At 32.5% G+C, this 27964-nt stretch overlaps 1 protein-coding gene and 1 long non-coding RNA gene across 2 annotated transcripts; both read left to right on the top strand.

Annotated features, from left to right (window-relative positions):
* On the top strand, nucleotides 1-27964 carry LOC131952634 (bifunctional glutamate/proline--tRNA ligase). Its single transcript, XM_059315381.1, has 35 exons — nucleotides 1-280; nucleotides 3914-4001; nucleotides 4314-4413; nucleotides 5062-5218; nucleotides 5902-6062; nucleotides 6192-6277; nucleotides 7626-7752; nucleotides 7968-8160; nucleotides 8373-8544; nucleotides 8916-9040; nucleotides 9138-9246; nucleotides 9362-9446; nucleotides 9688-9747; nucleotides 10693-10803; nucleotides 10903-11039; nucleotides 11318-11372; nucleotides 11583-11735; nucleotides 11953-12065; nucleotides 14961-15063; nucleotides 15522-15668; nucleotides 16208-16348; nucleotides 16689-16835; nucleotides 17860-18084; nucleotides 18261-18455; nucleotides 21730-21948; nucleotides 23577-23800; nucleotides 23907-24168; nucleotides 24350-24502; nucleotides 24704-24805; nucleotides 25008-25185; nucleotides 25315-25487; nucleotides 26302-26475; nucleotides 26756-26916; nucleotides 27075-27218; nucleotides 27416-27964. The coding sequence occupies exons 1-35, from the start codon at nucleotides 238-240 to the stop codon at nucleotides 27570-27572; spliced, it is 4980 nt and encodes a 1659-aa protein (XP_059171364.1). The 5' UTR covers nucleotides 1-237; the 3' UTR covers nucleotides 27573-27964.
* On the top strand, nucleotides 12188-14417 carry LOC131952637 (uncharacterized). The gene is made up of 3 exons (XR_009388553.1): nucleotides 12188-12386; nucleotides 12838-13019; nucleotides 13142-14417. It is a non-coding gene; the product is annotated as an uncharacterized LOC131952637 (long non-coding RNA).

Here is a 27964-nt window from a genome sequence, read left to right as displayed (position 1 = left end):
TCTATTTTCCAATATCCGGCAAAGCTGGTGAAACACGACGCAACAAAGCCCTAAATTCCATATCTACTTTATCTAGATTCTAAATCTAGATCTAGGCCTCTATGTAACTGGATATAAATTTAACATAAATAGCTCTCCACTTAACTATTTTTCTGAAAGTCAAAAGGAATCTGGAGATCTGTTCTAGATCTACTCTAGATATCAACAACATTCTTTGCTGAGGTTATATTTTCGACTATGACTTTAGAAATTGCAATTAGCAAGGAAAAGCCGGCCATTGGTAAATAATAAATTAATTAAAATCCTAGTCTAGATCTATCTAGAAGTAGTACAATACTTAAAATTAAATAGATCGGATGATATTTCGAGTCGTCCCTTTGAATCCCGGTCAGAACGTCCCCCTGTTGTGGCCTCAACCAACCGGCGGGCTCGTTGCATTGAGTTAAATATAAACTCAAAACAATAATATAAACAATCTCTTTTCCGTCGGTCAGGCCACAAACGTGTGTAGAAAAACACTAGGCTTATAATTTCTTTATGACTTTTAGTTTTAGGTAATTTAATTTTGTCAAAGGCCAAGGCTATTCCCAGTCGGTTGGGAATAGCCGTATTGGGGCTATTCCCAGCCGACTGTGAATAGCCTTAATACGGCTATTCACAGTCGGCTGTCATTTCATACTAAATAGGACTGTGAATAATATCTTAAAATAATATAGGCTAAGCATTTATTGTGACTGGGGAGTGAGGTATAGAGAGCAGTGCTATTTTTATTTTGTTATATTTTTATAAAAAAGTTATTACCGTTAAAGTTTTAGTTTAACTTTTAGGCTCATATCAGACATATCTGCTACAGGCTACGTAGGTCATAGATGATTAGATGATCAATTATACACTCTAAATCTATACACTAGAATAATAGATCTAGTAATTTTTAAATAAATAATACTAATTAAGCATCAGTTTATTTGGTTGTTCACATTGCTATTCAACTATCAATTACCATTAAAAATTCACATTATCACATAGAGGTCTAGATCTAGAATAAATATCAGGTGAAATAGGATGTCCTTTTTCATCAGCTATTATTCAGTTTCCATCACACTTTTGTTTTTTCTCTTAGCAAAAATCTACGGGACAGGTCTTTTTTTTTTTTTGCTGATATGCCAACAATTACGTCAAAACGAAAAAAAAATTAACAAAAATAACCCTTCCATGAGTAACTCAAGTAGAATCTAGATCTAATTGTGAAAAAAATATTTTGATAAGATTATGAGGTATACATTAAGGGTCAGACCATTTGGCATCTGATGAATTTGAACCCCCACCTTCTGGCATGACAGCCTCTCCCTATGACCACTCGACCACACATCTTCATGCCTAGTTAGGTATTTTTAACATTAAATCTATCAAAAACGGTCACGACTGTGAATAGCCCCAATACGGCTATTCACAGCCGGCTGTGAATAGACACTTCGTTTGTCAAAACTTGAGAAAAATCCAAATTTGGAATATTGAATGTGCACTATTGTCTATTAGGGTTGTCGGTATCGGCCGAGATTGCTGTAAGAACATGACCCGAAATATCCCATTACTTTTTGATTCAGGGCGCACGAGATTTGGTTTTGCATACTAATAAGTTTTTAATTTATGGTAATTAATTAAGTTTAAAAGGTCATTTCCTAATGTTAAATGAAAAGTAGACCAATGGTTTTCCCATTGTTTTGATGGCTTAGCGATCTGACAGCGCCCTGTCTTTGCTTTGGTCTTCCCCCTGTATGGAATCACGATTTTTTAAAAGGTTATTCTAGATGAGAGAAGATTACTGAGCAGACATATCTTATGTATGTGGAAATGATATTTGTTTTTGGATATTTTGACTCAGACATTAGATATACTCATCCAGAGGTGGTCACTGTATGTAGGTCGCGTTGCCACCATTGTTATATTTTTTCATCCCGATCTTCCGGCCTTTAAGTTTGATCAACTAACAACAGCATTCTTATGGAATGTGCAAACAAATCTCCTAATTTTTGTTTTCAAAATATATTTACTTACCCATCTTTAATTTTTTAAGCTTTAGTTCTAGTTTTGCAGACTATGTTTTTCCTAAAATCCAATTTTGTCAGACTAGATCTAGACTGACAAGAGTCAGAACTAGGTTACCTGTCTGTTGCTATACACTAGCATTGTGCTAACTGTAATTTTAAGTATTCAAGTTCTACTTACCCTTAGATATAGTTATATGCTGAAAATCAGAATCCATACACAATTCACACATAAAAACATTGATCTGATAACTTCATTTCACTTATTACAAAATGGCTTATATGGGCTCTACTTCACCTGCCCAAAATAACAAGGCAATTATATACACATTACAGTGTTCAAGTCATTTAGATTTCTGACTATGTAGTTCTTTCATTCACTGTATTTATATAAAATATTGCTTTAGAAACATTTTCATATTTGCGCAGCAGTTTTATAACAAAATGGCTTAAAGATGGACTCTACTTCACCTGCCCAAAATAATGAGGCAATTATAATATTATATGCACATAACAGTGTTCAAGTCATTTACTTTAGATTTTTAACTTTGTAGTTCTTTCATTTGCTGTATTTATATAAAATATGGCTTTAGAAACATTTTCATATTTGCGCAGAACACAGTATTTTGGGGTTATGGGAGGAAGCCAACAAAAAATATAAGTTCTGTATTATTTTTATTCATTTCAAAAGCATTTACAAGTTCTATATATCATTCTAGCTAAACTCTGCAAATATGAACAAAATACAACTGCAATTAAAATAACTATGCTCAATTTATTCAGGCATACGATGACTTGTCACAATTGGCCAATGCAAAAACAAGGGGATTCCACCCCTCATAAAAAAATTCGCTTAAAAAAAACTATTTGAGCTAGACAAAAAATCTTTTTTGTTTTGTTTTCATATAGTTCAGCTCTACCAGAATATGTAATTTTTATTTTTATATGATGATTAGTGCTTTTTTACCAAAATCCCTAGCACTATTTTTTTTTTTTTTTTCTTTTGAAAATATGTTTGTGTCAGTTAAGATTTTCATGGGTAAAGTAGAAACTCATGATTGCAATGCGGTTAAGTCATTTTGTATTGTTAAAAGTATCTCAATCTTTCAAGCATGATACAGAGTCTATAAATAAATTTATGTGAACTCACAATGACCCTAGCCCTCTAAGCTATATGCAAATGCTGATAATTAAAGTCAATATGAACTCACAGTGTACCCTTGATAATGTAGGGATTTTTCTCCCGACGACAATCACATGCTATTTAATAGGACCTGTAATGCTTATTTATATATAATCTTTTTTTTTACCTTCTCTAATTAAAACACACATTAATCCTAGTGTTTTCCTAACGTTTTTGTGTGTTTTGGTTGTGCTTATAATAAAATACGATCAACTGGAGGTGAACGTTAAGCAGGGAATAAAATACGCTAAAATGGAGTTTTACCCCTAGATTTTATATCCAGTCACTTTAAATATATTAAGGCCTAATGATTAGCCTAATCCTAATCTATTCTAGCTACATTACACTAGATTTCACTAGATCTAGCATTAGGCATTTTTACTTTTGCAGTTTTGATTTAACCACTTCTGGACTTTTTAATGTAGATCTAGTCTTTGTAAAAACTCACCAAAAAGCATGACATGGATTATGGATGACCCCTTTTTTTCTGCCCTATATATAGCTTGAACTGCCTTTAACTAACCAAACTTGCTCTCAGTAATTTATGTGTAATGATGACAGGACAGTATAGCAAAATAACAATCAGGGCTATACACATTTTTTAACTACCTTGTTAAAAAACTAAACAACTTATGTCTTGTACATTTTAAGTGTTTGAAAAATCTACATGCATTTTGTTTTACAGCTGCAGCACTAGCATCAGCTATTCTATCTCTCAAAGGAGAAAAAGTTAAATGGATTCTTGGAGAAGCTAATTGCCTAAAAGTAAATAAGTAAGTTGTTAATCAGTATTCTTGCTATCTTTTACCTAATCTGGTAGACCAAGAATGTTAAAAATCTATCCATTTCTATGATTTCTTGTATTTTATCTTTAAACCGTTGCTTTTGCCAGCTTTTTTCATACTTTGGCTTGGCATTGTTCCTTTTAGTTTTGGGAAAATCTTTGCATATCTTGATGATCTTATGATTTGTCTATACCATCCAAGTTTTTAATAATTTTTTTGTTAATCGTCACCAATTTAGATAAGTTTTTGGCCTAAATGATATGTATAAATTTAAAGAATACATTTAACTTTATTTTCCAGTGATGTCGTGTTTGCCAATTCTTCCTCTATTCTTCGATATTTGGGAAGGGCATTTCCTACATCTGGACTTTATGGAACAGACAGCCTCCAAAAAACTGAGGTTTTCCTTTAGCAAATTTTGTCTGCCATTAAGACTCAAATCTTCTGTTTTAGTTAGAATAAGGAGTACTTGTAAAGTGCCAGCATATTTTAAAGAAGCTGTGTTTTGCTAGTATAGCTACCATAACCCTGTCGCCTTAATAGCAGCTGATAAAATATTTATTTCAATATTGCATTGTCCTTTTTAGCGCAATTTCCATACGGACAATTGCTATTATTAACTCGTCATTTCTGGATGGATGGTTGAATGAATGGATGTGTGTCCGCAGCTTTAAGTCGTATCTCCTCAACGAAGCAATATCGAGGACTAGTTCCAAAAGCAAATACGTTAAGCAAGTCCTGAGGATGATTGTGGGCCAAAAAAATTCCCGGAATTCCTTCCTGGATTTCCCGGAAAAGCAAAACAAAACTTCGAAAAAATGCAGTTTTTTTGCCCATATCTCGGCAACCAGACCACTTAGCGACTTAAAACATTTACCAATTGATTCCTGCCATAATTTAGAACAATATTGCCGAAGAAAGTTTTCAAAAATATCCTTTCGTTCGGTCACAAAAAAATGTTTAAAATTACATAAACACCTACAAACCGATCGTTCTCCTAGCTTGAACGCACCCCAGCATTGATTTTTTTAAACTCTAAAAATTTCAGATTGATCATTGGCTTAGTTTTGCTTATGGAAGACTAGCCTGTACAACGAACTATAAAAATGCTGTGGCTGACTTGGATAAAATGCTTAGGCCATCAACGTACATTGTTGGTGAATCTCTGTCTCTGGCTGATCTAGCCATTTGGGAGGTTTTGCATTGTAAGTTTAAAGTAATAGGTCTACCTAGTATTTCTAAAACCATCCTATATCAGCAGGAACTTAACATATAAATACTTGGTTTTCTGCGACAGCTTTAAATAAATAATTCACATATTAGCATTAGATTCTGTTTAGTACACTTAAATATATTTCAGGGATGGCAGATTTCTGGTCTATCATAATTAGAAATTTTCAGTTGGATTATCCATTGATAATTTTCAGGTACATATTTTCACCAAAAAAAATTTTTTGTTTAAATATTGACATTTTGTGAAGGAAATGTAGATCTTCTGAACCCAGTTTTTTGCATATGTGCTGGTCAGGTATATTTTTTTTCCAGCTTCCATTAAACTGCTACTGTTAGGTAGCCCCTCTGCCATTCCAATTGCTTTCCATTTCATTTTGGAACCTTAAATTAATTTTAAAATCCTTGGTGACTACTGGGCGTCTAGCAGCAGTCACTAATTTTGAAACTTTTTGTCAACTCATCATAACCCAGAGTATGAAATGCTCTATTAAATTTAGAGCTCCACATTGAGTCTGGTCAGAAAAATATTCATTTTTTTTTCATTGATGAGTCACATAGCCGATACACATATTATTCATTTCAAGTATGCTTTAATTTTAAAAATAAATTTCAATGTTTTTACAAAATTTGGTAATAAAAGTCATTTAATCCACAGCTAGCAGTCTTTTCCAAACATCCCTGGCCTCAGATTCTGCACCTGTCAATGTGACACGCTACTACACTTTCTTAACTGCCCAGAAATATTTTAATGAATTGGCATCAACTTTTGCTGGAGCTGAAGTGAAAGAAACAAAGAAGAGAACTAATGAAAGCAATGTAATCCTTGATTAGTTTTGTTTTAAAAAGCATGTTAAATATATTTTGTATTTGAAGTAAGTAACCAATATTCTCATGCTAACTTCGTTAGGTAATTTACTTTTAAATATATTACTATTTATATTTTAGATAAAAAAAGATGAAGGCAAGTTTATTGAGCTCCCTGGTGCTGAAGTAGGCAAAGTAGTAGTCAGATTCCCACCCGAGGCTAGTGGGTAAGTGTATTTCTTACTAAACATTGCACAGATTTAAATTTTCTAAAATAAAAATGGTTAGTATCCATGGAGACTTCCAATTTTCAGCAAAAAATTTGATTATCCCACCGCTTATGTCATTTTCTCCTAATTTTTTTCTCAGATTTTAAATGTTTGCAGGCTTTTAAAAAATGAAATTTAAAAAATTTGGATAAAATAGAAATAACCTCTTGAGAAACAGCTGACATGCACATTCCACACATTCCTATTTAAACCGATTATTACTCTAGACCTATTATTATTTTATCTTTGTCGTCACTTCATTCTAACAGATATATCACACTTTTGCATTTAAAAAATTATTGTTAGAAACTGAATTTTAGCAGTTATTTTGGGACACCAATTTTATAAAATTTAATAGAAATAGATTAAAATATTTTAGGTTGGCTGACCTCTGTCAATATTTGATAAAGAAATTGATGTTTTAAAAAAAATTATGAACTGTAATTTTTAGGAGCATTGTAGTCTGAGGTGTGATTTTATTTTAAGGGGGGGGGGGGGGGGACGACACAGCCTAGATTTTTGTGACGATTGGTGGGAGGGGGTAAAATCATCCAAAAAAGGGTCATTTATGGATGATACATACTATCAAAATATTTAATTTTGGTTACTTTGTTAATAGAAGTAATTCCAAAAGACTTTTATACTAAATATTAAAACATTTTTTATTTCTGGTTGATTTAATTTTCAATCAAATGAACAAATACTTTAAAATTAAAATTAATAAGGCACTCTTCTGTTGAAAACTTAAATTATTTTACAATGTTCACGTTTAATAATAATAGGTATAACTTAAAATTCAAAACAAGATTACCGCTAACATTATAAGCTGAATGATTGTTAAAATAAAATAAAAATTGTTTAAGTAAAATTGGGTAAATTTTAAAAAGGAAATATTAAACTGCCATTTAAAGGGACTTACGTTGTTATTTTAGAGTAAAATAAACTTCTTCTATTTTCAGTTTAAAATATTAGGTATATTAAAATATCAATTAGTACAGTAACGATGTGAGACTGCTTTAACTGCCATAAAACAGATAAAACATTGAGTCCCAGTACAAAATATTTCCTATTTATTTTCCATGGTCTGGTCACATTCCTGTAGTATTTTTTAATGTATTGTAATGAAATAACTTTCTGTTTGATACCTCTAGTATTGTAATAAAATAACTTTTTCTTAGGTACCTTTAGTAATGTAATGAAATAACTTTTTCTTAGGTACCTCCAAACTTTTTCTTAGGTACCTCCAGTTTGTAAAAAAAAAAAACCTTTTGATAGATCCTACATTGTAATGAAATAATTTTGTTAGATACCTCCATGTTGGTCATGCCAAAGCTGCTCTGCTGAACCAGTATTATCGGGACACATTTAAAGGGACACTTATCATGAGATTTGATGACACCAACCCTGCCAAAGAGGATGCTGAATTTGAGAAGGTAAGCAGGAAATATCCACAGCTATAAATAACTTTTTGAGATAATAGCATATTTACATGCAGAGGTTTGCATTGCTTTTAGCAGTTTTAACTTAATGATGATCTCAACTTTGATGATGAATTTTGTGTCAACTTTTTAATCATGTCAAATTCTTTTAAATTTAGTTCAGTAAAGATGACACAGCGTTTATGCCAGTTTTAAATTATTTAATGTAGGTAATCCTGGAAGATATAGCACTGCTGGGGATCACCTATGACAAATTTAGCCACACCTCCGACCACTTTGATTCTCTGATGGTCTACTGTGAGAAGCTGATTAAAGAAAACAAGGCTTATGTTGACGACACAGATCCTGAGGTCATGAAGAAAGAGAGGGAGGAAAGAAAAGAATCTAAGAACAGAAACAATGGTTTGGTCTTACTCTACCATGTTACCTTTAGTTACATTTCAACTTCATTGTGACAGAATCTTGTGAATGACAAGTTTTTTGTTGTCGATCCCATAAGTAATCATGATTATTCAAAATGAGAAATTTATTTTAAATGTTAACTTAGGCCATTCATGTTATCAAAAGGGTGTTTGCATCACATTGACTTTAAACTTGTTTCTGTTTGTACCCAGATGTGGCCAAAAATTTATCACTATGGGAGGAGATGAAGAAAGGCACAGCACTTGGCCAGAAATGTTGCGTCAGGGCCAAAATTGACATGAAGTCAGACAATGGATGCATGAGAGATCCTACCATGTATCGCTGCAAGAATGAGTTTCATGTTCGTACTGGAAACAAATACAAGTGAGATTTTTATTTGCATTTTCTTCATTCCATAAATTTTGTTAGAATGGAATATCAGCAATATGGTCTATTATTAAGGTGTAGTATGAATTTCTTATATAAATTACTTCTATTCCGCTGGTATTTTATCAGTTGGTGCAGAATTACTATAATTCAATTATAATGTGAGAACAACTATCTTTAAAAAAAAATCTAAAGATGACTGAGTCCAATCAGTTGGAAGTAATCAAACAGATTTGACTGAAGAATTGATAATTACATTAAAGAGTTGTATTTAATAGCTCTTTTTGCCTTTATAAAATATTGTTTGCATTGGCAAATCCTAAATAGAAAGATATTGTTATTAAGTTTACTTTTACCTCTTTTTACAGAGTGTATCCTACTTATGACTTTGCCTGTCCAATTGTAGACAGTGTTGAAAATGTGACACATGCATTGCGTACAACTGAGTATCATGATCGAGATGATCAATACTTCTGGTTTCTTGATGCACTAGGTAATTACTTGACAAAACTTTGATGCTTTATCCAGCAATACATCACTAGTTATAATTTATTTATGAATATGAATTATATGTGATTTTAACTTTGTAGGTCTGAGAAAGCCACATCTGTATGAGTACAGTCGTCTCAACCTTCAGAATACTGTGATGTCCAAGCGAAAACTTACTTGGTTTGTAAATGAAGGCTTGGTTGAGGGATGGTAAGTTGAAAATGTTAAAGGACAAAGAAATCCCATCTGTTTAATGTTTTGAAAAATGTAAGCTTCATGTACATCTTTGGTTCTTCCATCTGACAAATTGTTTTATTTATGTCAGGGATGACCCGAGGTTTCCAACAGTGAGAGGAGTGAGGCGTCGTGGGATGACTGTTGAGGGATTGAAGCAGTTCATTATTACACAAGTAAGTTTAAAAGCTAAGGTAATTTTTTCTTAATAATTTTGTTTAATCTTTAAACTGACGAACATCACTTTCATTTGATCAGATTAAATTTTATTTAGTATTTTATAAAAAAAACTCAATAGATTTGGTATATATTTTCTTGTAAATACTAAATTAGTAGCTATATCATTACTTATTTTATTGACCTGTTACTACTGTTATTGTTCTTTAATGCTTCTGCTATTATTGTACTTGAATACAGGGCTCTTCTCGTTCAGTGAACATGATGGAATGGGATAAAATCTGGGCATACAACAAAAAGGTTTGTTTCTTTTTTTTACTTTCTCATGTATCCGGAGTATTCAGGAAGAATTTGTGATCGCGCTAAAAAATCAAAATAGAGATTTTTACAAATCTTATTCTTTTACACCTTCCTGAGTCCGAAAAACTTAGTTTAGTTATCTCGTCTGTCTGTAAACATGATAACTTGAGTACCTTTTAACACAGATTGTCAGAATTTCAAACATAGGTATTTAAAATTTGTAGTTTTCTATCATCATTTGAGCTATTTTTAGTAACAGGAAGAGGTAATACTCAGTTTCCTGTTTCTCAAAATTCTATAATTTGAGTAAGTTTGGTAGATGAAATTTCAGATATAAGTATAAAACTGTATGTGCTGGTTTCTTTCAACTTTTCAATGGTTTCCAGTAACTGGAAGTGGTGCTTCAAGTACTGCTTCGGTTAGGTAGACTGAATTTCAAATATGAGTATAAGATATTATATTTGAATTCTTTAAGCGATTTCCAGTAGGGGTGTTTTACTCTTATCTCCGAATTTTCTAAAACCTTCAGAAGAAGCAAGTTAAATAAAAGTTTGTAATAACTTGCTTTTTCTGTAGTGCTTTTTGCCTTTCATAGTGCTTAATGCTTTGTCATTAACTGAAATTGGCAAGCAAAATTTCAACCACTTCTAACTGACCAAGACTCAATGACAATGCAATGTGACACAAATTTTGACTTAATTAGATGTTTAATTACTTTTAAAAAATTGTTTCCTTTATAAAGTACTAATTTTCCTCTATTATACCCACATGGTTTGCGTTCATTTTGTGTGCAATTATTTTTCCCCTGGAAGTGCCAACCCTTAATGATTTATTAGAATATATCAGAAAGTTAATGGGAGATCACTTGCACTTAATTTAACTACACACGATTTAAATAATTGTGTTAATATAAATATATACATGTAATATTTTTATTATTGTTAGGTGATAGATCCAGTAGTTCCAAGATATACTGCACTGTTAAAGGAGAATGTTGTACCAGTTATTGCACAAGGAGCCAAGCTAGAATCCAAAGAAGTGGCTAAACATCCCAAGGTAATTGTGTGAATAATAAATTTGTTTTTAATTATATTTTAGACTTTTCTTTAATATCTTTATAACATATTTTTGTTTATATGTTAATCTGATATTTAGAATGCAGAAGTTGGCAACAAAATTGTGTGGTATGGGCCAAAGATCTTGATTGATGGTGCTGATGCAGAAGTAATTACAGAAGGGGAGATAGTAACATTTATCAATTGGGGAAACTTGATCATGAAAAAAATTAACAAGTATGTACTGGCCTTGTTCTTAGAGGATTTATTGAATCAGCTTTTTTGATAGTATTTTGTTGTTCTATAAGCTATTAGAACATTGAGCATGATAAATACTTTAGAGTTTGTTTAAAATTTACCTCCTTTACATAACTTAATGATTTTTCATGTCAAGCCATTTTCTAAACTTGAGTTGTATTTTTTTTTTTACTTTGGTTATCTGATTTTTAATTGGTTCTTTTAGTAAAAAAGAAAAATATTTGCTCTGTTTTAAACATCCACCTGTTAAATTCTAGAGATAGCAATGGCAAAGTAACATCTATTGAAGCTCAGCTGGATCTTAACAACACAGTAAGTAAGAAGAATAACAATTACATACTTTCAATGTAATAATGATACTTTTAACTATTTGCTTTTAATGTAATATATTGATCTAGGAATGTGTTGAAAAGAAGGTTTCTAGCTATTGAATGCTTTATTTAATAATTAATAATATTATAAAGCTCAAGAACTGCACTGAAGGATTAGAAAATTTCCATTGATCTCAGATTATTTTTACAGGATTATAAAAAGACGCAGAAAATAACTTGGTTAGCTGAAGCTGAAAAGGGTGCCTTTATTCCCACTGTCTGCATCCATTATGATCACATCATCAGTAAACCTGTGTTGGGAAAGGATGAAGATTTCAAGATGTACATCAATAAAAACTCCAAGGTATAATATACCTTGCCAGGAAACCACATTTATAAGAACTTTGCATAAGACATGGCACAAACAAAATCAGTAAAATGAAATAAATGTTAATCAGCTGTTATTGGCTTTTTTTTTTTGCTCAATTCTATGAAGCAGGATTTAAATTGTTTGTATTATAAGCAATTTATTTATTTTAAGTCTTTATGCATTATAGTGAATATATTTGTTTTATATCTAGCAAGAAGAAGTTATGCTGGGTGACCCCTGTCTTGCTAGTCTGAAGAAAGGAGATATCATACAATTACAAAGAAGAGGTTACTTTATATGTGACCAACCATATGAACCTGTCAGGCAAGTAGAATTAGCCCATTTTGTTAGCACAATGCCATTTCATGTTGCTGAATTTTAAAATAAAGGTATTTTTCAAACTTTAGTCTGAAATAAATACAATGTTCTTAACCCTATATGGCATAGCGTTGCAGTTTTGCAACAATACTTTAGGAGTAATCAAGTACTGTATTATTTAATATTTTGTTTCGTTTTCAACTTATTTTACTCCGGATAGCACTTTTTATTACATTTTATACCGGAACTCTTTTGAAAAGAAGATTTTTCTTTTTCAAATCGGACATTTTTAGAAGCGATCTACACTTTTCTGCTTTTTGCTAAATGGTAAGTATAAAATTACGTTAAACCTGGTTAAAACTATAATAAACTAGCTGAAAAAAATATATTTACAATAATAACTATGCATTAGTACTAATTTAGTTGATTCACAATAAAAATTTTTAATATTTCATTAGTAAGAGCCTAGTTTTGTATTGTTGCAGTAATGCAACTACATGCAACGGAATAAATAAAAATGGCTCTGCTCTGAGCTAGACTTTAGTTTACTTGGTAATTATTTCTATCCACAAAATAGTTTATTTTATGATGTGAAATACATTTAGTGTTGTGGCATATTATTTAAAGCTTCTAGATCTAGTTTTTGCCTATAATTATAATTATAGCCTAACAGTAACAATAGTTTTATTAGCTTTATTTATATTTTATAGGCCTATATTTATTATTTATCGTTAAGACTAGAGCTAGACTAATGAATAACCTTTTGTTTTTATTTTAGGCTTTCACATATTTATAACCATGGATCCAAGAGTCTAATTTGAAAGTCTTCTACCAGTTTATTCTGAGCTACTCCTTTTGGCTCAAAAGATACTGAGTTGTCCAATGATGAAATAGAGAACGTAAACAGTACCTGGGTCGTATCGGATGTTGGTGATGAAGATTTGTCTGATGTAGTTGAAGGTAACATATTATTATTGCATACTTTAAAGGTTTGATTGTAGATTAGTAAAGCATTTATTGTTTTGTTTACAATTATTGCATAATTTATAACCAAATAATGTTCTCAAAATTTATTTCTACAGAGTATGCCCATTTGCGAAAAATGATGAAACTCCTCAGGACCTTCTCAATTGTCTACACCAAGGTCTTCATTAGCAACAACAGAATGATCAGTCCCAGTAAACAGCAAATGTTCCACCATTTCCTGAGCCTAGGAGAGAAGCCAAACATCAGAGGCGGCCATTGGATTATTTCAACGACATCTTTACAGATAATCTGTGTTCGGACAGTTGTGTATCAATCCAACCTGTACTGTCCTCTAACATGACATCAACAGTCCTTTAGCACTGGATAAAGATTATTCCTGGAAATTAGATTTTACATAAACATTGTAAAAAATTCCTAAATGCTTAGTGTATTGGAGCCTTGCCACCAAGTTTGTTACGGTCACATACGTCATGACCATCAACAGATTCAAGCAGAATAAGAATAATCTGCACCTGTCAAACAATGTCCTCAGCAGGACAAACAATCCATTAGCACTGGATAAGAATGAGCTAAAACATTTCCTAGGAATTGTGTGTATTACATAAACATTGTAAAAACTCATATATGCCGAGTGTATTGGAGACTTGCGACCAAATGTGTTACGGTCAATACATCATGACCATCAACAGATTCAAGCGGATAAAGAATAATATACACCTGTGAAACTATGTCCTCAGCAGGACATAAACAATCCACTAGTACTGGATAAAGATGAACAAAAACATCTCCTGGAAATTGTGTTTTACATAAACATTGTAAAAAAAATTCTAAATACCAAAGATCTTGGTGCCTTGTCACCTAATGTGTTACTGTCACAGACATAACCATCAATAGATTCGAGTGGATTAAGAATAAGCTACACCTGTCAAACAATGTTCAAAGGGCAGAAGTTGACCAATGTCGGAATTCTGTGCTTATCAAACCCCATGCCATCTGAGATTCTAAGTATTCATGAGCAAATCGACCCATTCACATATCGAAGGCAAAAGCAGTCCAACCTACAACCATAGAAAGCCATATAGATGGGCTACAAAGTCTTTGTTGTGTCCAACAACTTGTATAATCCAAGATTTTGAAGTGCATACAGGTAAAGCTACAAAGGGACAAGATGACAAAGTGCTGTTGCTAATATTGAGCAGACATTATTACAGAGTGTTCCCCAATATGTTGGGCTCAAGATTTACAATAGACAATATCATTTAGTTCATCATTTAGTTGCAGGTTGTCCTGCACCAAGAATGCACAGAAGTTTTTATTTGTTGTATAGCAAACAAAAAAAAATGCTAATAAATTTTTTACTAAATAAACCTTCATGTAATTTTTCAGTTGTTTTTTTCTCTTTCAGTGTACATGTTTTTACTTTTGTTTTCATCATAAATAAGCTTACATGTTACTATTGTTACTCTCAAATGATTTGTAGAAGTTATTTACATTTCTATCAACAATTCTATATAAATATTTTTTTTGCTTATTATGGATAAAAAGTTTGACCGTTGCGCATAGTTGCAGAATTGCAACGACCAAAATTGTTGTGATATTAATCATCTATTCAAAAAAAAAATTCCCTACATCTCAAGTTAGTCCATTTGCTGTAGAAATATGAAGTCAAAAAATTTTTACCAAGTAAACCAATAATTCATGCAATAAAGGGTTAAGTTACATTAAGAAATGCATGCTCATAAATTCTTGAAATATTTTTTTTTAAACTAATGACTAAGATGTATATATTGTTATATTTAACCACCTTTATAAATTGTTGTAATTAACCACCTTTATAAATTGTTATAATTAACCACCTTTATAAATTGTTAAAATTAACCACCTTTATAAATTGTTATAATTAACCATCTTCAGCCCTCATACTGGCCGTGATAGCCCATGTGTATTAATCAACATACCAGATGGTCATCAAAAAGAAATGCCAAAAGCTGGGTCCAAACATAAAGAAACAAAAGAAGTAAATAATTTTCAGTCTTGTGTGCTTATGTGGTCCAATATGATCGTTAGCTGTTGATGTTGTCATTTTTTATGTGCTTTAATAAATTAGCCTATATTTTGGTTCATTTTTATTTTTTTTACACAACAAATAGGACTAAAGATAACCAGTTATTTGGTAATTTTGGCCCTTTTTAAAATTTGTTGTGTATATATAAGAGTTTGTGACCTAAGAAAATTGACATAACTGATGAAATACTAAGATAATTTTGGCTAATTCTCTTCAAAAATACCAACCTAATAGTGTTTGTTAGTTAACTGAGGTAAATATAAGTTGGTTGACTATACTATATATACTATACAAATTTAGGAAGCTAAATCCATTTATATAATTGAGTAAAGCTAACTATAAACATTCACATAAATCCTGGTAAACCAATGTTGAATGACAAAGAATTTTTATTATTTTCCGCTATTTAGGAAGCTCAAAGTAAAAAAGGAAAATCTTCAGAGAAGTCCCCCCAGGAAGAACAGCCCCCATCCTCAGTACTTACAGGTGACCTTGGTGATAAGATCAGTGCCCAGGGGGAGCTAGTGAGAAAGCTGAAAGCTGATAAAGCTCCTAAGGTATGTCTTAAATCATCTTACAATTCACAGGAGACAATTGTGAGTTGTGTGCTAGCTGGAAAAAATATTTAGACTGACTACTTTGAAAGTTAGGAAAATTGTATATCACACTTGCATTACACCCATTTGTCCACGGAGGGCTTTGGGCTGCTTCACCACCATTTTCCATTCAGACTTGTCCGCTGTAACTACAGGATGATGTCGGTCTGTCTCCATGTCATTAATCCATCTCAGTCTAGGCCTGCCTTTTGGCTTTATCCCTTTGGAGTTTGGGTTGTATACCACTTTCATCCCACTGTTGTTTGGCATTCTTTCTAGTCTTCCTTGTTATTTATTTCTACCATTATTGTAGGGTCTCATTTAGGGTTGGTTAAACTTACATAACAATACATCTAATTATTGCAAACAATGAATAAAACCTTTGTCAAAGCTGAGACTAAACATTTAATAGATCAGCACATTTTGTCTTTGGAAAATGTTATTATATCAAAATTAAAACAGTTTAGAGTCTAATTTAGATAAAAATTTGGTGTGCACAGGACCAAGTTGATGCAGCTGTAAAGACTTTACTGTCCCTGAAGAGTGAGTATAAAACCAAGACAGGCACGGACTGGAAACCTGTTGCAGTAAAGGCTGATGGAGACTCTGCTAAACCAGCAGCTACCACTACAGATAAAAAGGTTTGTATCAGCTAGGCATGATGGGTAATAATAATAATTTTTAAAAAACTTTTAATCTTTTTTACAGTAACAATAGACCATTATTTTTTTTTAAATATATATTTGTAAAAATGTGGAATAAAGAAATATTTACATGGATATAATACTTTATGGAATAGATGTAGCTTATTTATTACTTAATTTGTATGTTTAAAAAATTAATTGTTTAAAGTAAATGTATGAGACGAATTCGAAGGTCCTTCTTTCTGTTAAGCATTCTCGTACAAATTAATATAAAACCTGGCAGTTAGATTGCTGTTTTATCAAAACAAAAATCAGTGAAATTCCTGTTTGTAACCAGGGTAAGAAAGGAAAGGATGCTGTTAACTCAGCCAAAGGGGAGCAACCCACTGCTCCTGTTGCTTCACCAGATGCAGATGACATCAACAATAAAATCATTGCTCAAGGGGATATTGTTAGAAAACTGAAAACAGATAAGGCACCCAAGGTAAAAATGTTATTTAAAACTAGCAGCACGTACACAGAACTGTCCAGGATGTGGCTTCTGTGTAAAATATACGTTAGGTAGTATCACAATGTACTAGAGAACTCAATTTATGAATGCCATTTTAGTCAGTTTTGGTAACCCATACCAAATCTCAACCCACCCCTAATCATGGTTAAACTTTAAACCCAACATAAAATCCCGTTAAACAGCTATTGAAACTAAGAGTAACTCTAATTGAACTAGAACTTTAAACCTAACAGCAGCCAGACTTTAACTTACTTAACACCTAATACATCAAATTAATTTTTTTTTACATCATTTAACTGAACTTTCATTTGACTTCCCTTAAATGCTTGACACAACACGTAATCAAACTAATCAAACTATTAAGTGCATCAACCCATATAAAAACTATATACCGCAAGCATACTTTTTGTCACAACTCAGGCATTCATCTTTCTTTATTGAACAGTGTAACAAACCACATGTAACATTAATTACAATTCACATTCTAAATATAAAGAACACTAACTGGATCCAGATCTCAACTAATTGTAACATAACTATTCATGACTGACCTAACCTTCAGTCACTGTTCACATAAAAGAAAAATTAAATAACTAAAATCTAACCGGTCTAACTCCATTTCAGCTAAAATAATAGTGTTTATGGTTTATGCTCTAACCATGACCATAAAATAAATCTATCAAACACCCAACTCAGCTCTTACAGAAATTCAGCACCAACATTAGCTTTAAAAATCCTTTAAACCTAATCTTAACTGAACTCTAAACATGTGTAATTGTAAAATCTTTAACCTGATTATTATTTTGAAGGATAAATTCTAAAAAAAATAGGTATTTATCAAATACTAAAAGACCAGTAAATCAACATGCACATTTTCACATCAGTTTTGTACACTGCATAAAATATCAAAATAAAATGCTGGAATGAAAGTGTTTTATATCAAAATACATTTTAAAAATTGTTTTAACAAGTGATTCTAACCCTGTCTTTTGCCAAGGATCAAATTGATGCTGCAGTAAAAACCTTGCTGTCTTTAAAAAATGATTACAAAACAAAAACTGGAAAAGAATGGAAACCAGATTCAGGGAAGCCTGTAGGTGATGCTGCTAAACCTGTTGCTGCACCGGCCAGTAAAGAAACTGGCAAACTGTCTGAGCTGAATGACTCCATTGTCTCTCAGGGAAATAAAGTTAGGGACTTAAAGTCTGCCAAAGCTGCTAAGGTAATTATAACTTTTCAGAAGAGATTTTCTTCTAATCAGTTAAAGATGTTTTTCCAATCTTAGTGCAGGTATCTTGGAAACATTTACTTATAAGCTCTGATTATTAAAATAAATACAATTGTAAACTCAAGTGTAAACGGGATCTATACTAATACCTAAAATGTTGTTTCTGACAGAGTGAAATAGATGCAGCAGTAAAGACACTGCTACAACTTAAAGCAGACTATAAATCAGTGTCTGGCCAAGATTGGAAACCTGACCAAAGTCCTCCAGCAGTACCAGCACAAAAAGTGTCTGGTGAGGACATAGGAGCTAAGATTACAGATGCTGAGCACAAAGTTCAGGAGCTCAAGAACAGCAAGGCTGCTAAGGTAAACACCATCCTGCTTACAGGATTTACTAAAAAAAAAGTTTTTAATTTAATGTTTTTAATGGCAGCATCTACTGTACAGAGGTAAAGTTCCCTTTTCAAACCTGACAGTCTATAGGGCAAGTGAAGTAGAGTTCACTTGTTTCTGTGACCTCAGCATATGAAGAGATAGTGTGGTCAGGACTATTCCCAGCTGCCTTTACTTTCCCTGACATGAGTTAGGTACCCATCAGAGTTGGGTGGACTCAAAGGCTGTCTGTCTACTGACTTGGACTTACAGGTTAGCAGTCCAGCTCTCTACCGCTAGACCACTCCGTCCCATACTGTACAGAGGATTAATGCAGTATGTCCAAAAACTATGAGAAAATTTGAGTTTTTCAATTTTGAATCTAATATTAAAATAGTAAGTAAAGAAAAACCTGATGGTCAATAGGCAAGTGAATTCAGCTGTTTCTGTGACTTTGGCAATTGAATGGATAGTGTGGTCAGCTTTATGCCATGCTGCCTTTACTTTCCCAATGGTGAGTCAGGTACCCATCAGCGCTGGGTAGACTCAGGGATGTTCTATGGACTTGAATCTGGATTCTGGTTAGAAGATATTAAAATAGTGCAAAATGTTGTTTTTAAATGTTACTTTCTAGTTTTCAAATATTTTACTGCTATTCTCTACAAGCTTGCCAATAGAAGACAAATGCAGTATGTCCAAATTTTTGTGAAATCAATGTACATTTATATTTATGTTGTCAATAATACACATTACGAGAACACTTTTGTTAAATGTCAGAAAAAGTTAATAGCTAATATTAATTTGGAAGTTTTTTGCACTATTTAAAGGAGCTTTATAAATTCAATTTTCTTATGATTGTGTTTTTGGACATACTGCATTTGTCCTCTATAAAGTCAATATTTCTATCCTGAGCAGTTAAAATGTTGAAATAATGTATTATTGTCCAACTCAACTAGTTAAACTCTACTCTTTTAAAACTTATTTTACACTGTATATTTCTCTTTCTCATTGAATCTTCTCTCTGTAGGGATCATAAAACAATCTCAACATGGCTGTGCTTAATAAGGCTAAATAAACAAATTCTATGTAAATGACACCAGTAGTGACACATGGTTGTGTTCTCAGGAGAGTGGTTTACCCTGCTCTTCTCACTACCACCTCATTTGTTATACCTCAACTGTATATTCATATATTTATAAGAACAACTAATTAAAAAGATGATGAATGGCTGTATTTAAGTTTGAAAAAAAAACATTGAAACAAAAAAATCCAATTTTAATATTACTATCCTAAATACAAATATGTTTTGTAACCAAAGTCAAATAACACTAAAACATTATCCTGATCAACTTACACACCCTGTGTTATTTTAACATTTGTTATCCAGCAGTTTGTCATAATGACAGACACTATGTTTCATAAAGTGTGTGTTTAAGTCTAGATTCAGTCAGTTGATCTATCTGCTGCCCTGGTCTAACAAGTTCATTGTACCATCATTAAAAATCGGGTGTGTGGCTCTGAAGGTTCAGTTGGCAATTAGTGCTAGTATAGCAGTTAGTGGTCTGAATGTAATCTATGCATAGCTTATAAATTATATTTTAGAATACAATTATCATTACTTTGCTAATTTAAATTGTTTTCAAGTCCTGGATTTCAAAATTGAATTCAGCCACCAACGTACCTAAACAATATATTTTCTTTACTTGAGTAGACCACCTTTCTGTTAGTCCTGTAGATCTCTCTGATTTACTTCAGCATGTTGACGATTACAAGAGATTACAAAATATCTCAAGCCTTTCTTATTATCTTGTGCATACAGAATCACATAATTTTTATAACAGTTGCAAGTTGAACAAAAAATGTCAATGCTACATTGTCTGATGTGCTTACTACTGATGCAATACGATGCAAACTAAATTGTTTTAATTAGAGTAAATTATCTTGACAGTTATAGGCCTACTATCAAAAGGCTTAGAAATGTTTCATTTTGTAGGCGCTTTTGGCATAGCATTGGAAACAACTACTAAAGGACCGTAAGCCTACTATATATATAGATCTAGTGTCAAACTATTTTAGCCAAAGTTATTCCCATCCCACCCCCCACCCCCCTCCCACACACACGCACAGGCATCCACTCTAAAATATGCATAAAGATACTTAAATGGATTAGTTTTTCATAATTCTGTTTTTAAAATGCTCAAAATAAAGCAGTCACATTTTTCTCTCTCCCCCCTCCCCCCCCCCCCCCCATACACACACACACGGGCGTAACTCTGTGCGTAACCTTATTTATGGACGACCACCTTGACTAAGTCAATTCCAAAATAGAAGTGTGGGCCTACTCATTTAATTATTTTAAAATAAACGTTTTATTTTTTACTTATAGCTGTATTTACCCGCATATGTAATCTGCGAGTTGTATGTAGATCTAGATCAAGTAAACCGCGGTGTAGATACCGCTCTTACTTTCTCTTGACAACACATTACACAAAGGCTTTTATTTTGACACACTGTTCCACTCGCCACGACAATATTTTTCAAAACGAGGTTGTAAAGTTTTCCCGTTAGAAATAGGTCAGGAAACCCCCAGAAAAGAATGAAGTTAACGGGTTCGCGAGGCCGCCGTGTGTTGTGTGTAGTGAATGGGAAATAAGGAACTAGCCACGTTGACTGGGATAGTAGTACGCCGATAGATCTAAATCTATATTAATATTTCTCATTGTATTTTTATTCTAGCCAACATACTTGTATAGAAATTCGCGGTTATGTCGTCTAGTATAGACTAGAATTTAATTCACATGTAAGTCACGAATTCTAAGTCTAGCCGTCTAGCCTAATAATTATTTGTTACTTTAAATTTAAAAGTATTGAAGTAAGAACAGTACGGTTTGGACTTGTTCAAAAATTCTCATTCTATGGCCTATTAGATCTACTTTACGAAAAATCTTTTTAGTTTTAGACTTTTAGACTATACTATTAATATGTTACACCAGTGAATCAGTCGAAGGTTTATTACACAGTATTACACAACCAAATCGGCGGCTGTTGATAGGCTGGCGGTGATGCAATGAGCCTGTAATTAACTAATTAGGTCACTTTTTAGATCCAGAATCGTAGTATATAAATAAATCGCGCGAAGATTATTTAGTCTAAACTAATGTGACAGCTATTTTTTTCTGCTTCATGCTTATGAGGCACAACATAATTTCTCCCACAAACATCTACAAATTGATGTCTTATTTAAAAAAAATTGTTTTGTTGTCATCAGAGTAAAATAAATACAGAGGAAAAGAATTTGACCAAACTGAAAGAAGAGTACAAGAAAGCTGTTGGCACTGAGTGGAAGGCAGCCACCACAGAGAAAACATCTGCTGCCACTACATCTATGGCTTCTAAAGCTGATAGTGCTGAGGCTAAAGCCCTTAAGTCTAAAGTTGATGAGCAAGGGGAGAAAGTGAGGCAGCTCAAGTCTTCTGGGGCAGACAAGGTGGGACTATTTTACTGACTTTTAGAATAAGTATACTTTGTTTACTAAAGTATAATGTAAATAAAGAGAGAGTGATCTCCCCTAAATATTGTTGTATATTACCTTTTTAAAATAGAATAGAATGCATAGAAAAAAGAACTACGCGCCAAATGAATGTAAACGATATGAGCAATAATAGAGTGGAAAATGGAGGCGAGCGAGTTGACGAGATTCCTTCCATAATGTTGTTGTCATGGAATAAAAACGTGCTTTTTAGATTTAGACCGTAAAAAAAAATAAAAAATAAAAACTTAAGCCTAAAATTAATTTAGAAATTTTATATTCTTAGAATAAATGCTATAAAAGTTGCAAATCCAGAGAACTTGAAAATAATTTGTTGAGTTTAAGGCTACATGTCTATTTATTTTCATCAAGCCTAAGTTATAACCGGATGTTTCACTTTCGTAAGACAAATATTGATTGGCTGTACAGTAACTTAGTAATCGATAACTATTTGTTTACAAAACTTTGCAGATCAAGTTTTTAAATTACCATGCAAATTTAAAACCCCATGACCTAGTTTTCTATTTTTAGCTTACAATGTGTACAATAAAATCTATGGCAGCCTATCCAATAGCAGGATGCCATGTTTATGTCGCCATTACACGTGAAAACCAAATTGTTTTTGCTTTTTTTTTTAATTTTTATTTAGTTACCGAAAATATTATAAACATCAAATACATCCAATCTTTAGTAAAGTCCGAAAAAAACCAGACAGGCAGGATTTTATAACCATATTAATTGTAAATACGCTGTGCATGATTTTTTAATGAATTTATACACCTCTCAAATACCTTTGAGACTTTTCTCGCTGGTGTCCATTAGCGCTTTATAAACAAAACAGATAAATTTTTTAAAAGTTAATTAAACATCTAATTCAGCCTAATTTTTAAGTCATAATGCATTGTCATAGAGTCTAGACCTATATGAAAAGTTTTGCAGAAATCTGTCCTGTGAAAGTGATATTTTCTCAGAAATCTGAAATAGTGTTAAGTAATACACCAGTAAGCACTCAGAAATTAGAGTTAATTACCACTTCCAGTTATCCGAAATTGTTCAAAATTTGATAGAAAGACATGCATACAATGTAATTTTATATGTGAAATGTCGTTCACCTAACTGAAACAGTATTCAAGTTATTGGCTTTTGAGAAATCTAAAGTAGTCGATTTACCACTTCCAGTTACTAAAGTTGATCCAGAACTATAACTGAAACAGTACTCAAGTTATCCTGTTTGCCAACAGACATCCAGACAAAATTGCATAACTAATTTTTCTTGACTCATAGAGGTTTAAAACATTGATATTGATCAAAATCGTGATTTCAATTTTTTGCATGATTTACAATACATTCTCCATACTTAGTATACAAGAAAGCAAAAAGGATAGTACATCTGTTTTACTGTGATATTTGACTGTAGCACAAAAATATATATAATACTTGTTGACTCAAGTTTTTATACTAATTTACTTAATAAAGAGTGCTTATTATATGTAAATATTTTTGTTAATTATGTGGTTTATCATTTGTTATGTACTCAAAGATAAACCAGTATTTGAATGACATATTAAACCACCAATATTGTTTAGGCCAGTGTGGATGCTGCAGTGAAGGAGCTGCTCAGCCTGAAATCTCAGTACAAAGATCTTACAGGTGAAGACTTGGCTGGAGGTGCAAAGGGAGGGAAAAAAGGAGGAAAAGAAGAAAAGAAATCTGATACTAAGAAAGGAAAAGATAAAAAGCAAGAAGGTTCAGGAGACGCAGCTGCTTCTCAAAAGGAAGATGGAAAGCGTGAAATTAAAAAGGTCACAAGGTAAAAAAAAAAGACATTCTTCCAGATTCAGATATATCTTTTATATAATTCTGATAGCAACAAAGCATCTGTGCACAGCATTAACCACATAGTTTTCCTTGTACAGGCTGGGGCTGGAGGCAACCAAGGAGGACAATCTTTCTGAGTGGTACTCACAAGTAATCACCAAGTCAGAGATGATAGAGTACTACGATGTCAGTGGCTGCTACATTCTGCGTCCATGGGCTTACAATATATGGGAGACCATTAAGGATCAGTTTGATGCTGCCATTAGGAAAATGGGTGTTGAAAACTGTTACTTCCCCATGTTTGTCTCACACAGCGCACTAGAGAAAGAAAAAACACATATAGCTGACTTTGCCCCAGAGGTGGGTGGGCTTTTCAATCATTTTACATCAACAAATAAAAGTAAAAGTACTAATTGCAGCCCTTTTAATATTAAAAACCATTTTTTTTAAGTTAAAAAATGTATCTATTCAGATTGAGCAATTCTCCAGTTTAAAATAACTAATAATTATTATACACTTCTGATATTTTTTTAAATTTTAGGTTGCCTGGGTAACAAGATCTGGACAGTCTGAATTAGCTGAACCAATAGCTATTCGCCCAACCAGTGAAACTGTGATGTACCCATCTTTTGCCAAGTGGATTAAATCCCACAGAGATTTACCTTTGAGACTCAACCAGTGGTGCAATGTTGTGGTAATGTCTACATTATTTTGTTTATTTGATTCATTTTTATCCTAGCCTGTGCTCACATTAAAAAGACCCACACAGTGGTGCAATGTTGTGGTATTGGAAATGTCTACATTATTTTGTTAATTTAATTCATTTTTTATCTTAGCCTGTGCTCACATTAATACATACATCAATATTAGCTACATTTTTGTTTTTATTTTTCAGAGGTGGGAGTTCAAACATCCACAACCATTTTTAAGAACTCGAGAATTTTTGTGGCAAGAAGGTCATACTGCCTGGGCTGATCAGGCAGCAGCAGAGGAAGAGGTTGGGAACATTTTTCTACAAACTTCACCAGAAAACCATATTTGCGTTTTGTGGCATCCACTATTAATAAATTTTCACTAGCACTGTGATGAGTTAGCCAGTTATTATTTATGAATTGTCACATTTATTTGATTTAACCCATTCATGTTATCTTCATTTCAAACTAATGCAGCTATAAATTCCAATAAAAAATTATGTTCAGGTGTATGCTATCTTGGAAGAGTATGCTAGAGTGTATGAAGAGCTGCTGGCCATTCCTGTAGTCAGAGGCCGGAAGACTGAAAAGGAAAAATTTGCGGGTGGAGACTTCACTACAACTGTTGAGGTTTACATCTCAGCCAGTGGCCGTGCAATCCAAGGAGCAACATCCCATCACTTAGGTTTGTCAGAGTAAACTGTTCTTTCAAGTATTCTAATAAAAACATCATTCCATATTTAACATTTACTAATTAATTTTGTTCCTTACATTAAAAATTCCATTGTTTAAAAAATCTTATTTTTCCCACCAGGTCAAAACTTCTCCAAAATGTTTGAAATTGTCATAGAGGACCCAGAGACCCAGCAGAAAAAATATGTGTACCAAAACAGCTGGGGTCTGACAACAAGAACAATTGGTGTTTTAGCAATGGTTCATGGTGATAACACAGGCCTGGTTCTACCACCAAGAGCAGCTACTTTACAAGTTTGTGTTTTATAAAAAAAATCTAAAGATTTGTTGTTTTTAAGTAATCAATTTTTCTATTAAATATTTGCAGAATCAAAAAAGCCTATAAAGCTTAGATCCATGGGTTTTCATTTTTACTTTCTCGTATATACGTAGTATAGAGAAAGTATTGTAATCGTGCAAAAAAAAAAAATCGAGATTTTTACAAATCTCGGCGTTTTACACCTCACTGATACGGAAAAACATAATTTTGCAATCTTGTCCGTATGTCTGTGTGTCTGTCTGTGTGTCTGTCTGTGTGTAAACACGATTACTTGAGTACCGTTACAGCTAGGTTGATGAAATTTCATATATAAGTATTATATCAAAATTGTAGATCCGTATCAACTTTTGAGCGATTTCCGATAACCGGAAGTGGTACTTTTTCTACTTTGAATTTTTCAAAAGCCTATAACTTGAGTACTAATTCAGATAGATAAATGAAATTTCACATGTAAGTAAAAGATCTAATTCTCTACCTTCTATCAAATTTTGAGTAATTTCCGTTGACCGGAAGTACTAATTTACGCTATTTCCAAAAACGCATGTAAATTTATAAAGTACTAATAATATTGCGCACTATTACACACATTTGGTTTTGGTGCTCGCTTGGTGCGCAATTTTTTTTCTACTAGATTTTATTCTATTTTTAAAAGTTTAAGTAAACAAAAATCATGTCTATATTCCGAGTTGACATCCCACGTAGTGTTATATTAGAATATTCGAGAAAGTTTAGGGGAGATCACTCCCGGTTTATTATACTTAATACTAAAAGATTTTTTTTTTTCACCAGATTGTTATTGTACCATGTGGAATAACTGCATCCATGTCAGCTGCTGATTCTAAGCAACTGTATGATAAATGTTCAGAACTTGCTTCTACTTTCACTGCAGCAGGGTTCCGCTGCAAGGCTGACAACAGAGATAACTATTCCCCTGGATGGAAGTTTAACCATTGGGAATTGAAGGTTGTTTTTTATTCACCATAATTTCTGTTTTCATTTTTAAAATCTATGGTATTTAGATTATGTATTAACACATCCATTGCATATTGTTTCTTTTACATGTTCATGTACAGCTGCAAAAATTTATCATGATAAAAATTTTGTATACAAATGTTTAAAAAGAAACAGTGCAGTTATTCATACCATTGTTGTCTTAATTGTTTTATTTTTGACAGCATGATTGTTTTTTATTCAAATGTTTTAAAAAGAACCTAAAATTCAGGGTTTGTGTTTGTTTTTAAAGGGTGTTCCTGTTAGAATTGAACTTGGTCCTCGTGATCTTAAAGAAAACCAAGTCGTAGCAGTAAGAAGAGATACTGGAGAAAAGTCAACCATCCCCATGAATATTTTGGTGGAGTCACTTAGGAAACTGACTGATGACATTCAAGACAGTTTGTATAATAAGTGAGTTTTATCTTTTAACTTTACCTATTATCATTTGAATTTTCTTATGTGGCACTGACCAATGCAGTGTAATTTTGTATAGTACTTTCTACATAACAAATGTATTAAAATCTGTTGCCCATTAGTTGCAGAATAACTGTATTTTCAATTATTTTTAGAGCAAAGAAAGAATTGGATGAACATCTTACTGTGTGTCATGCTTGGACTGAATTTTGTGACAGTTTAGACCAAAAGAAACTCATTCAAGCACCTTTTTGTGGAGAAATTCCATGCGAGGACAAGATCAAGCAGGACAGTGCTAGGTAGTAAAATAAGTAGTAAAAGAATAAGTGATATTTTCTGTTAAAGTACAACTTTAACATATAAATGATTGCAATTTAAAATTAACTACTAATTACAAAACGTGTTGTTAGCACTGAACTACGCGATTGACAATGAAACCGTAATTTGTTTTAGGAAATATATCAACTTAATCTAACATTTTCCTTCTCTTTAACAGGGATGTTGTAGTAGAAGAAGGGGCCCCAGCCATGGGTGCCAAAGGCTTATGTATACCATTTAAACAACCACAAGAATTGAAGGCTGGAACCAAATGTATAATGCCAAGTTGCACTAAGCCTGCCAAGTATTATACGATGTTTGGCAGAAGTTACTGAATCTTTAACTTATGTTTGAAAAAATTATCATCAAAGCAAGAGAAAATAATTTTTTTTCCAAAAATTATAACTAAATGCATTTCATTTAAAGCAAATTAAGAAATGTCTTTATTCTGTTTTGAAGTACCCTATTTAGTAGTTGTAGCTATATCAATTTAAAATGTTAATTTTGATAATTTAATGGGTAGCAATGGTTTTGTTTTTATTTCCAGTAGTTTTTTTTTTTTTGTTTTTTTTTTGCCAAAGGTTGTTCTGGTCTAAAAATGTGTATTTTGCTGTTTTATTTGTATTAAATCAGTGTGAGTTAAATAAAAATCAATACAAGAAATATTAGCTGTTAGTTTTCATTGAGTGAAGGTGTGATGTAAAAAAGAGAATCAGGTTGTTAAAGC

The sequence above is a fragment of the Physella acuta genome, unplaced genomic scaffold, assembly GCF_028476545.2.
Source record: "Physella acuta isolate Inbredline_101_S28 unplaced genomic scaffold, ASM2847654v3 ptg000883l, whole genome shotgun sequence".
Classification (NCBI taxonomy): Eukaryota; Metazoa; Mollusca; class Gastropoda; family Physidae; genus Physella; species Physella acuta.
This window is presented reverse-complemented; position numbering and strand designations above follow the sequence as displayed.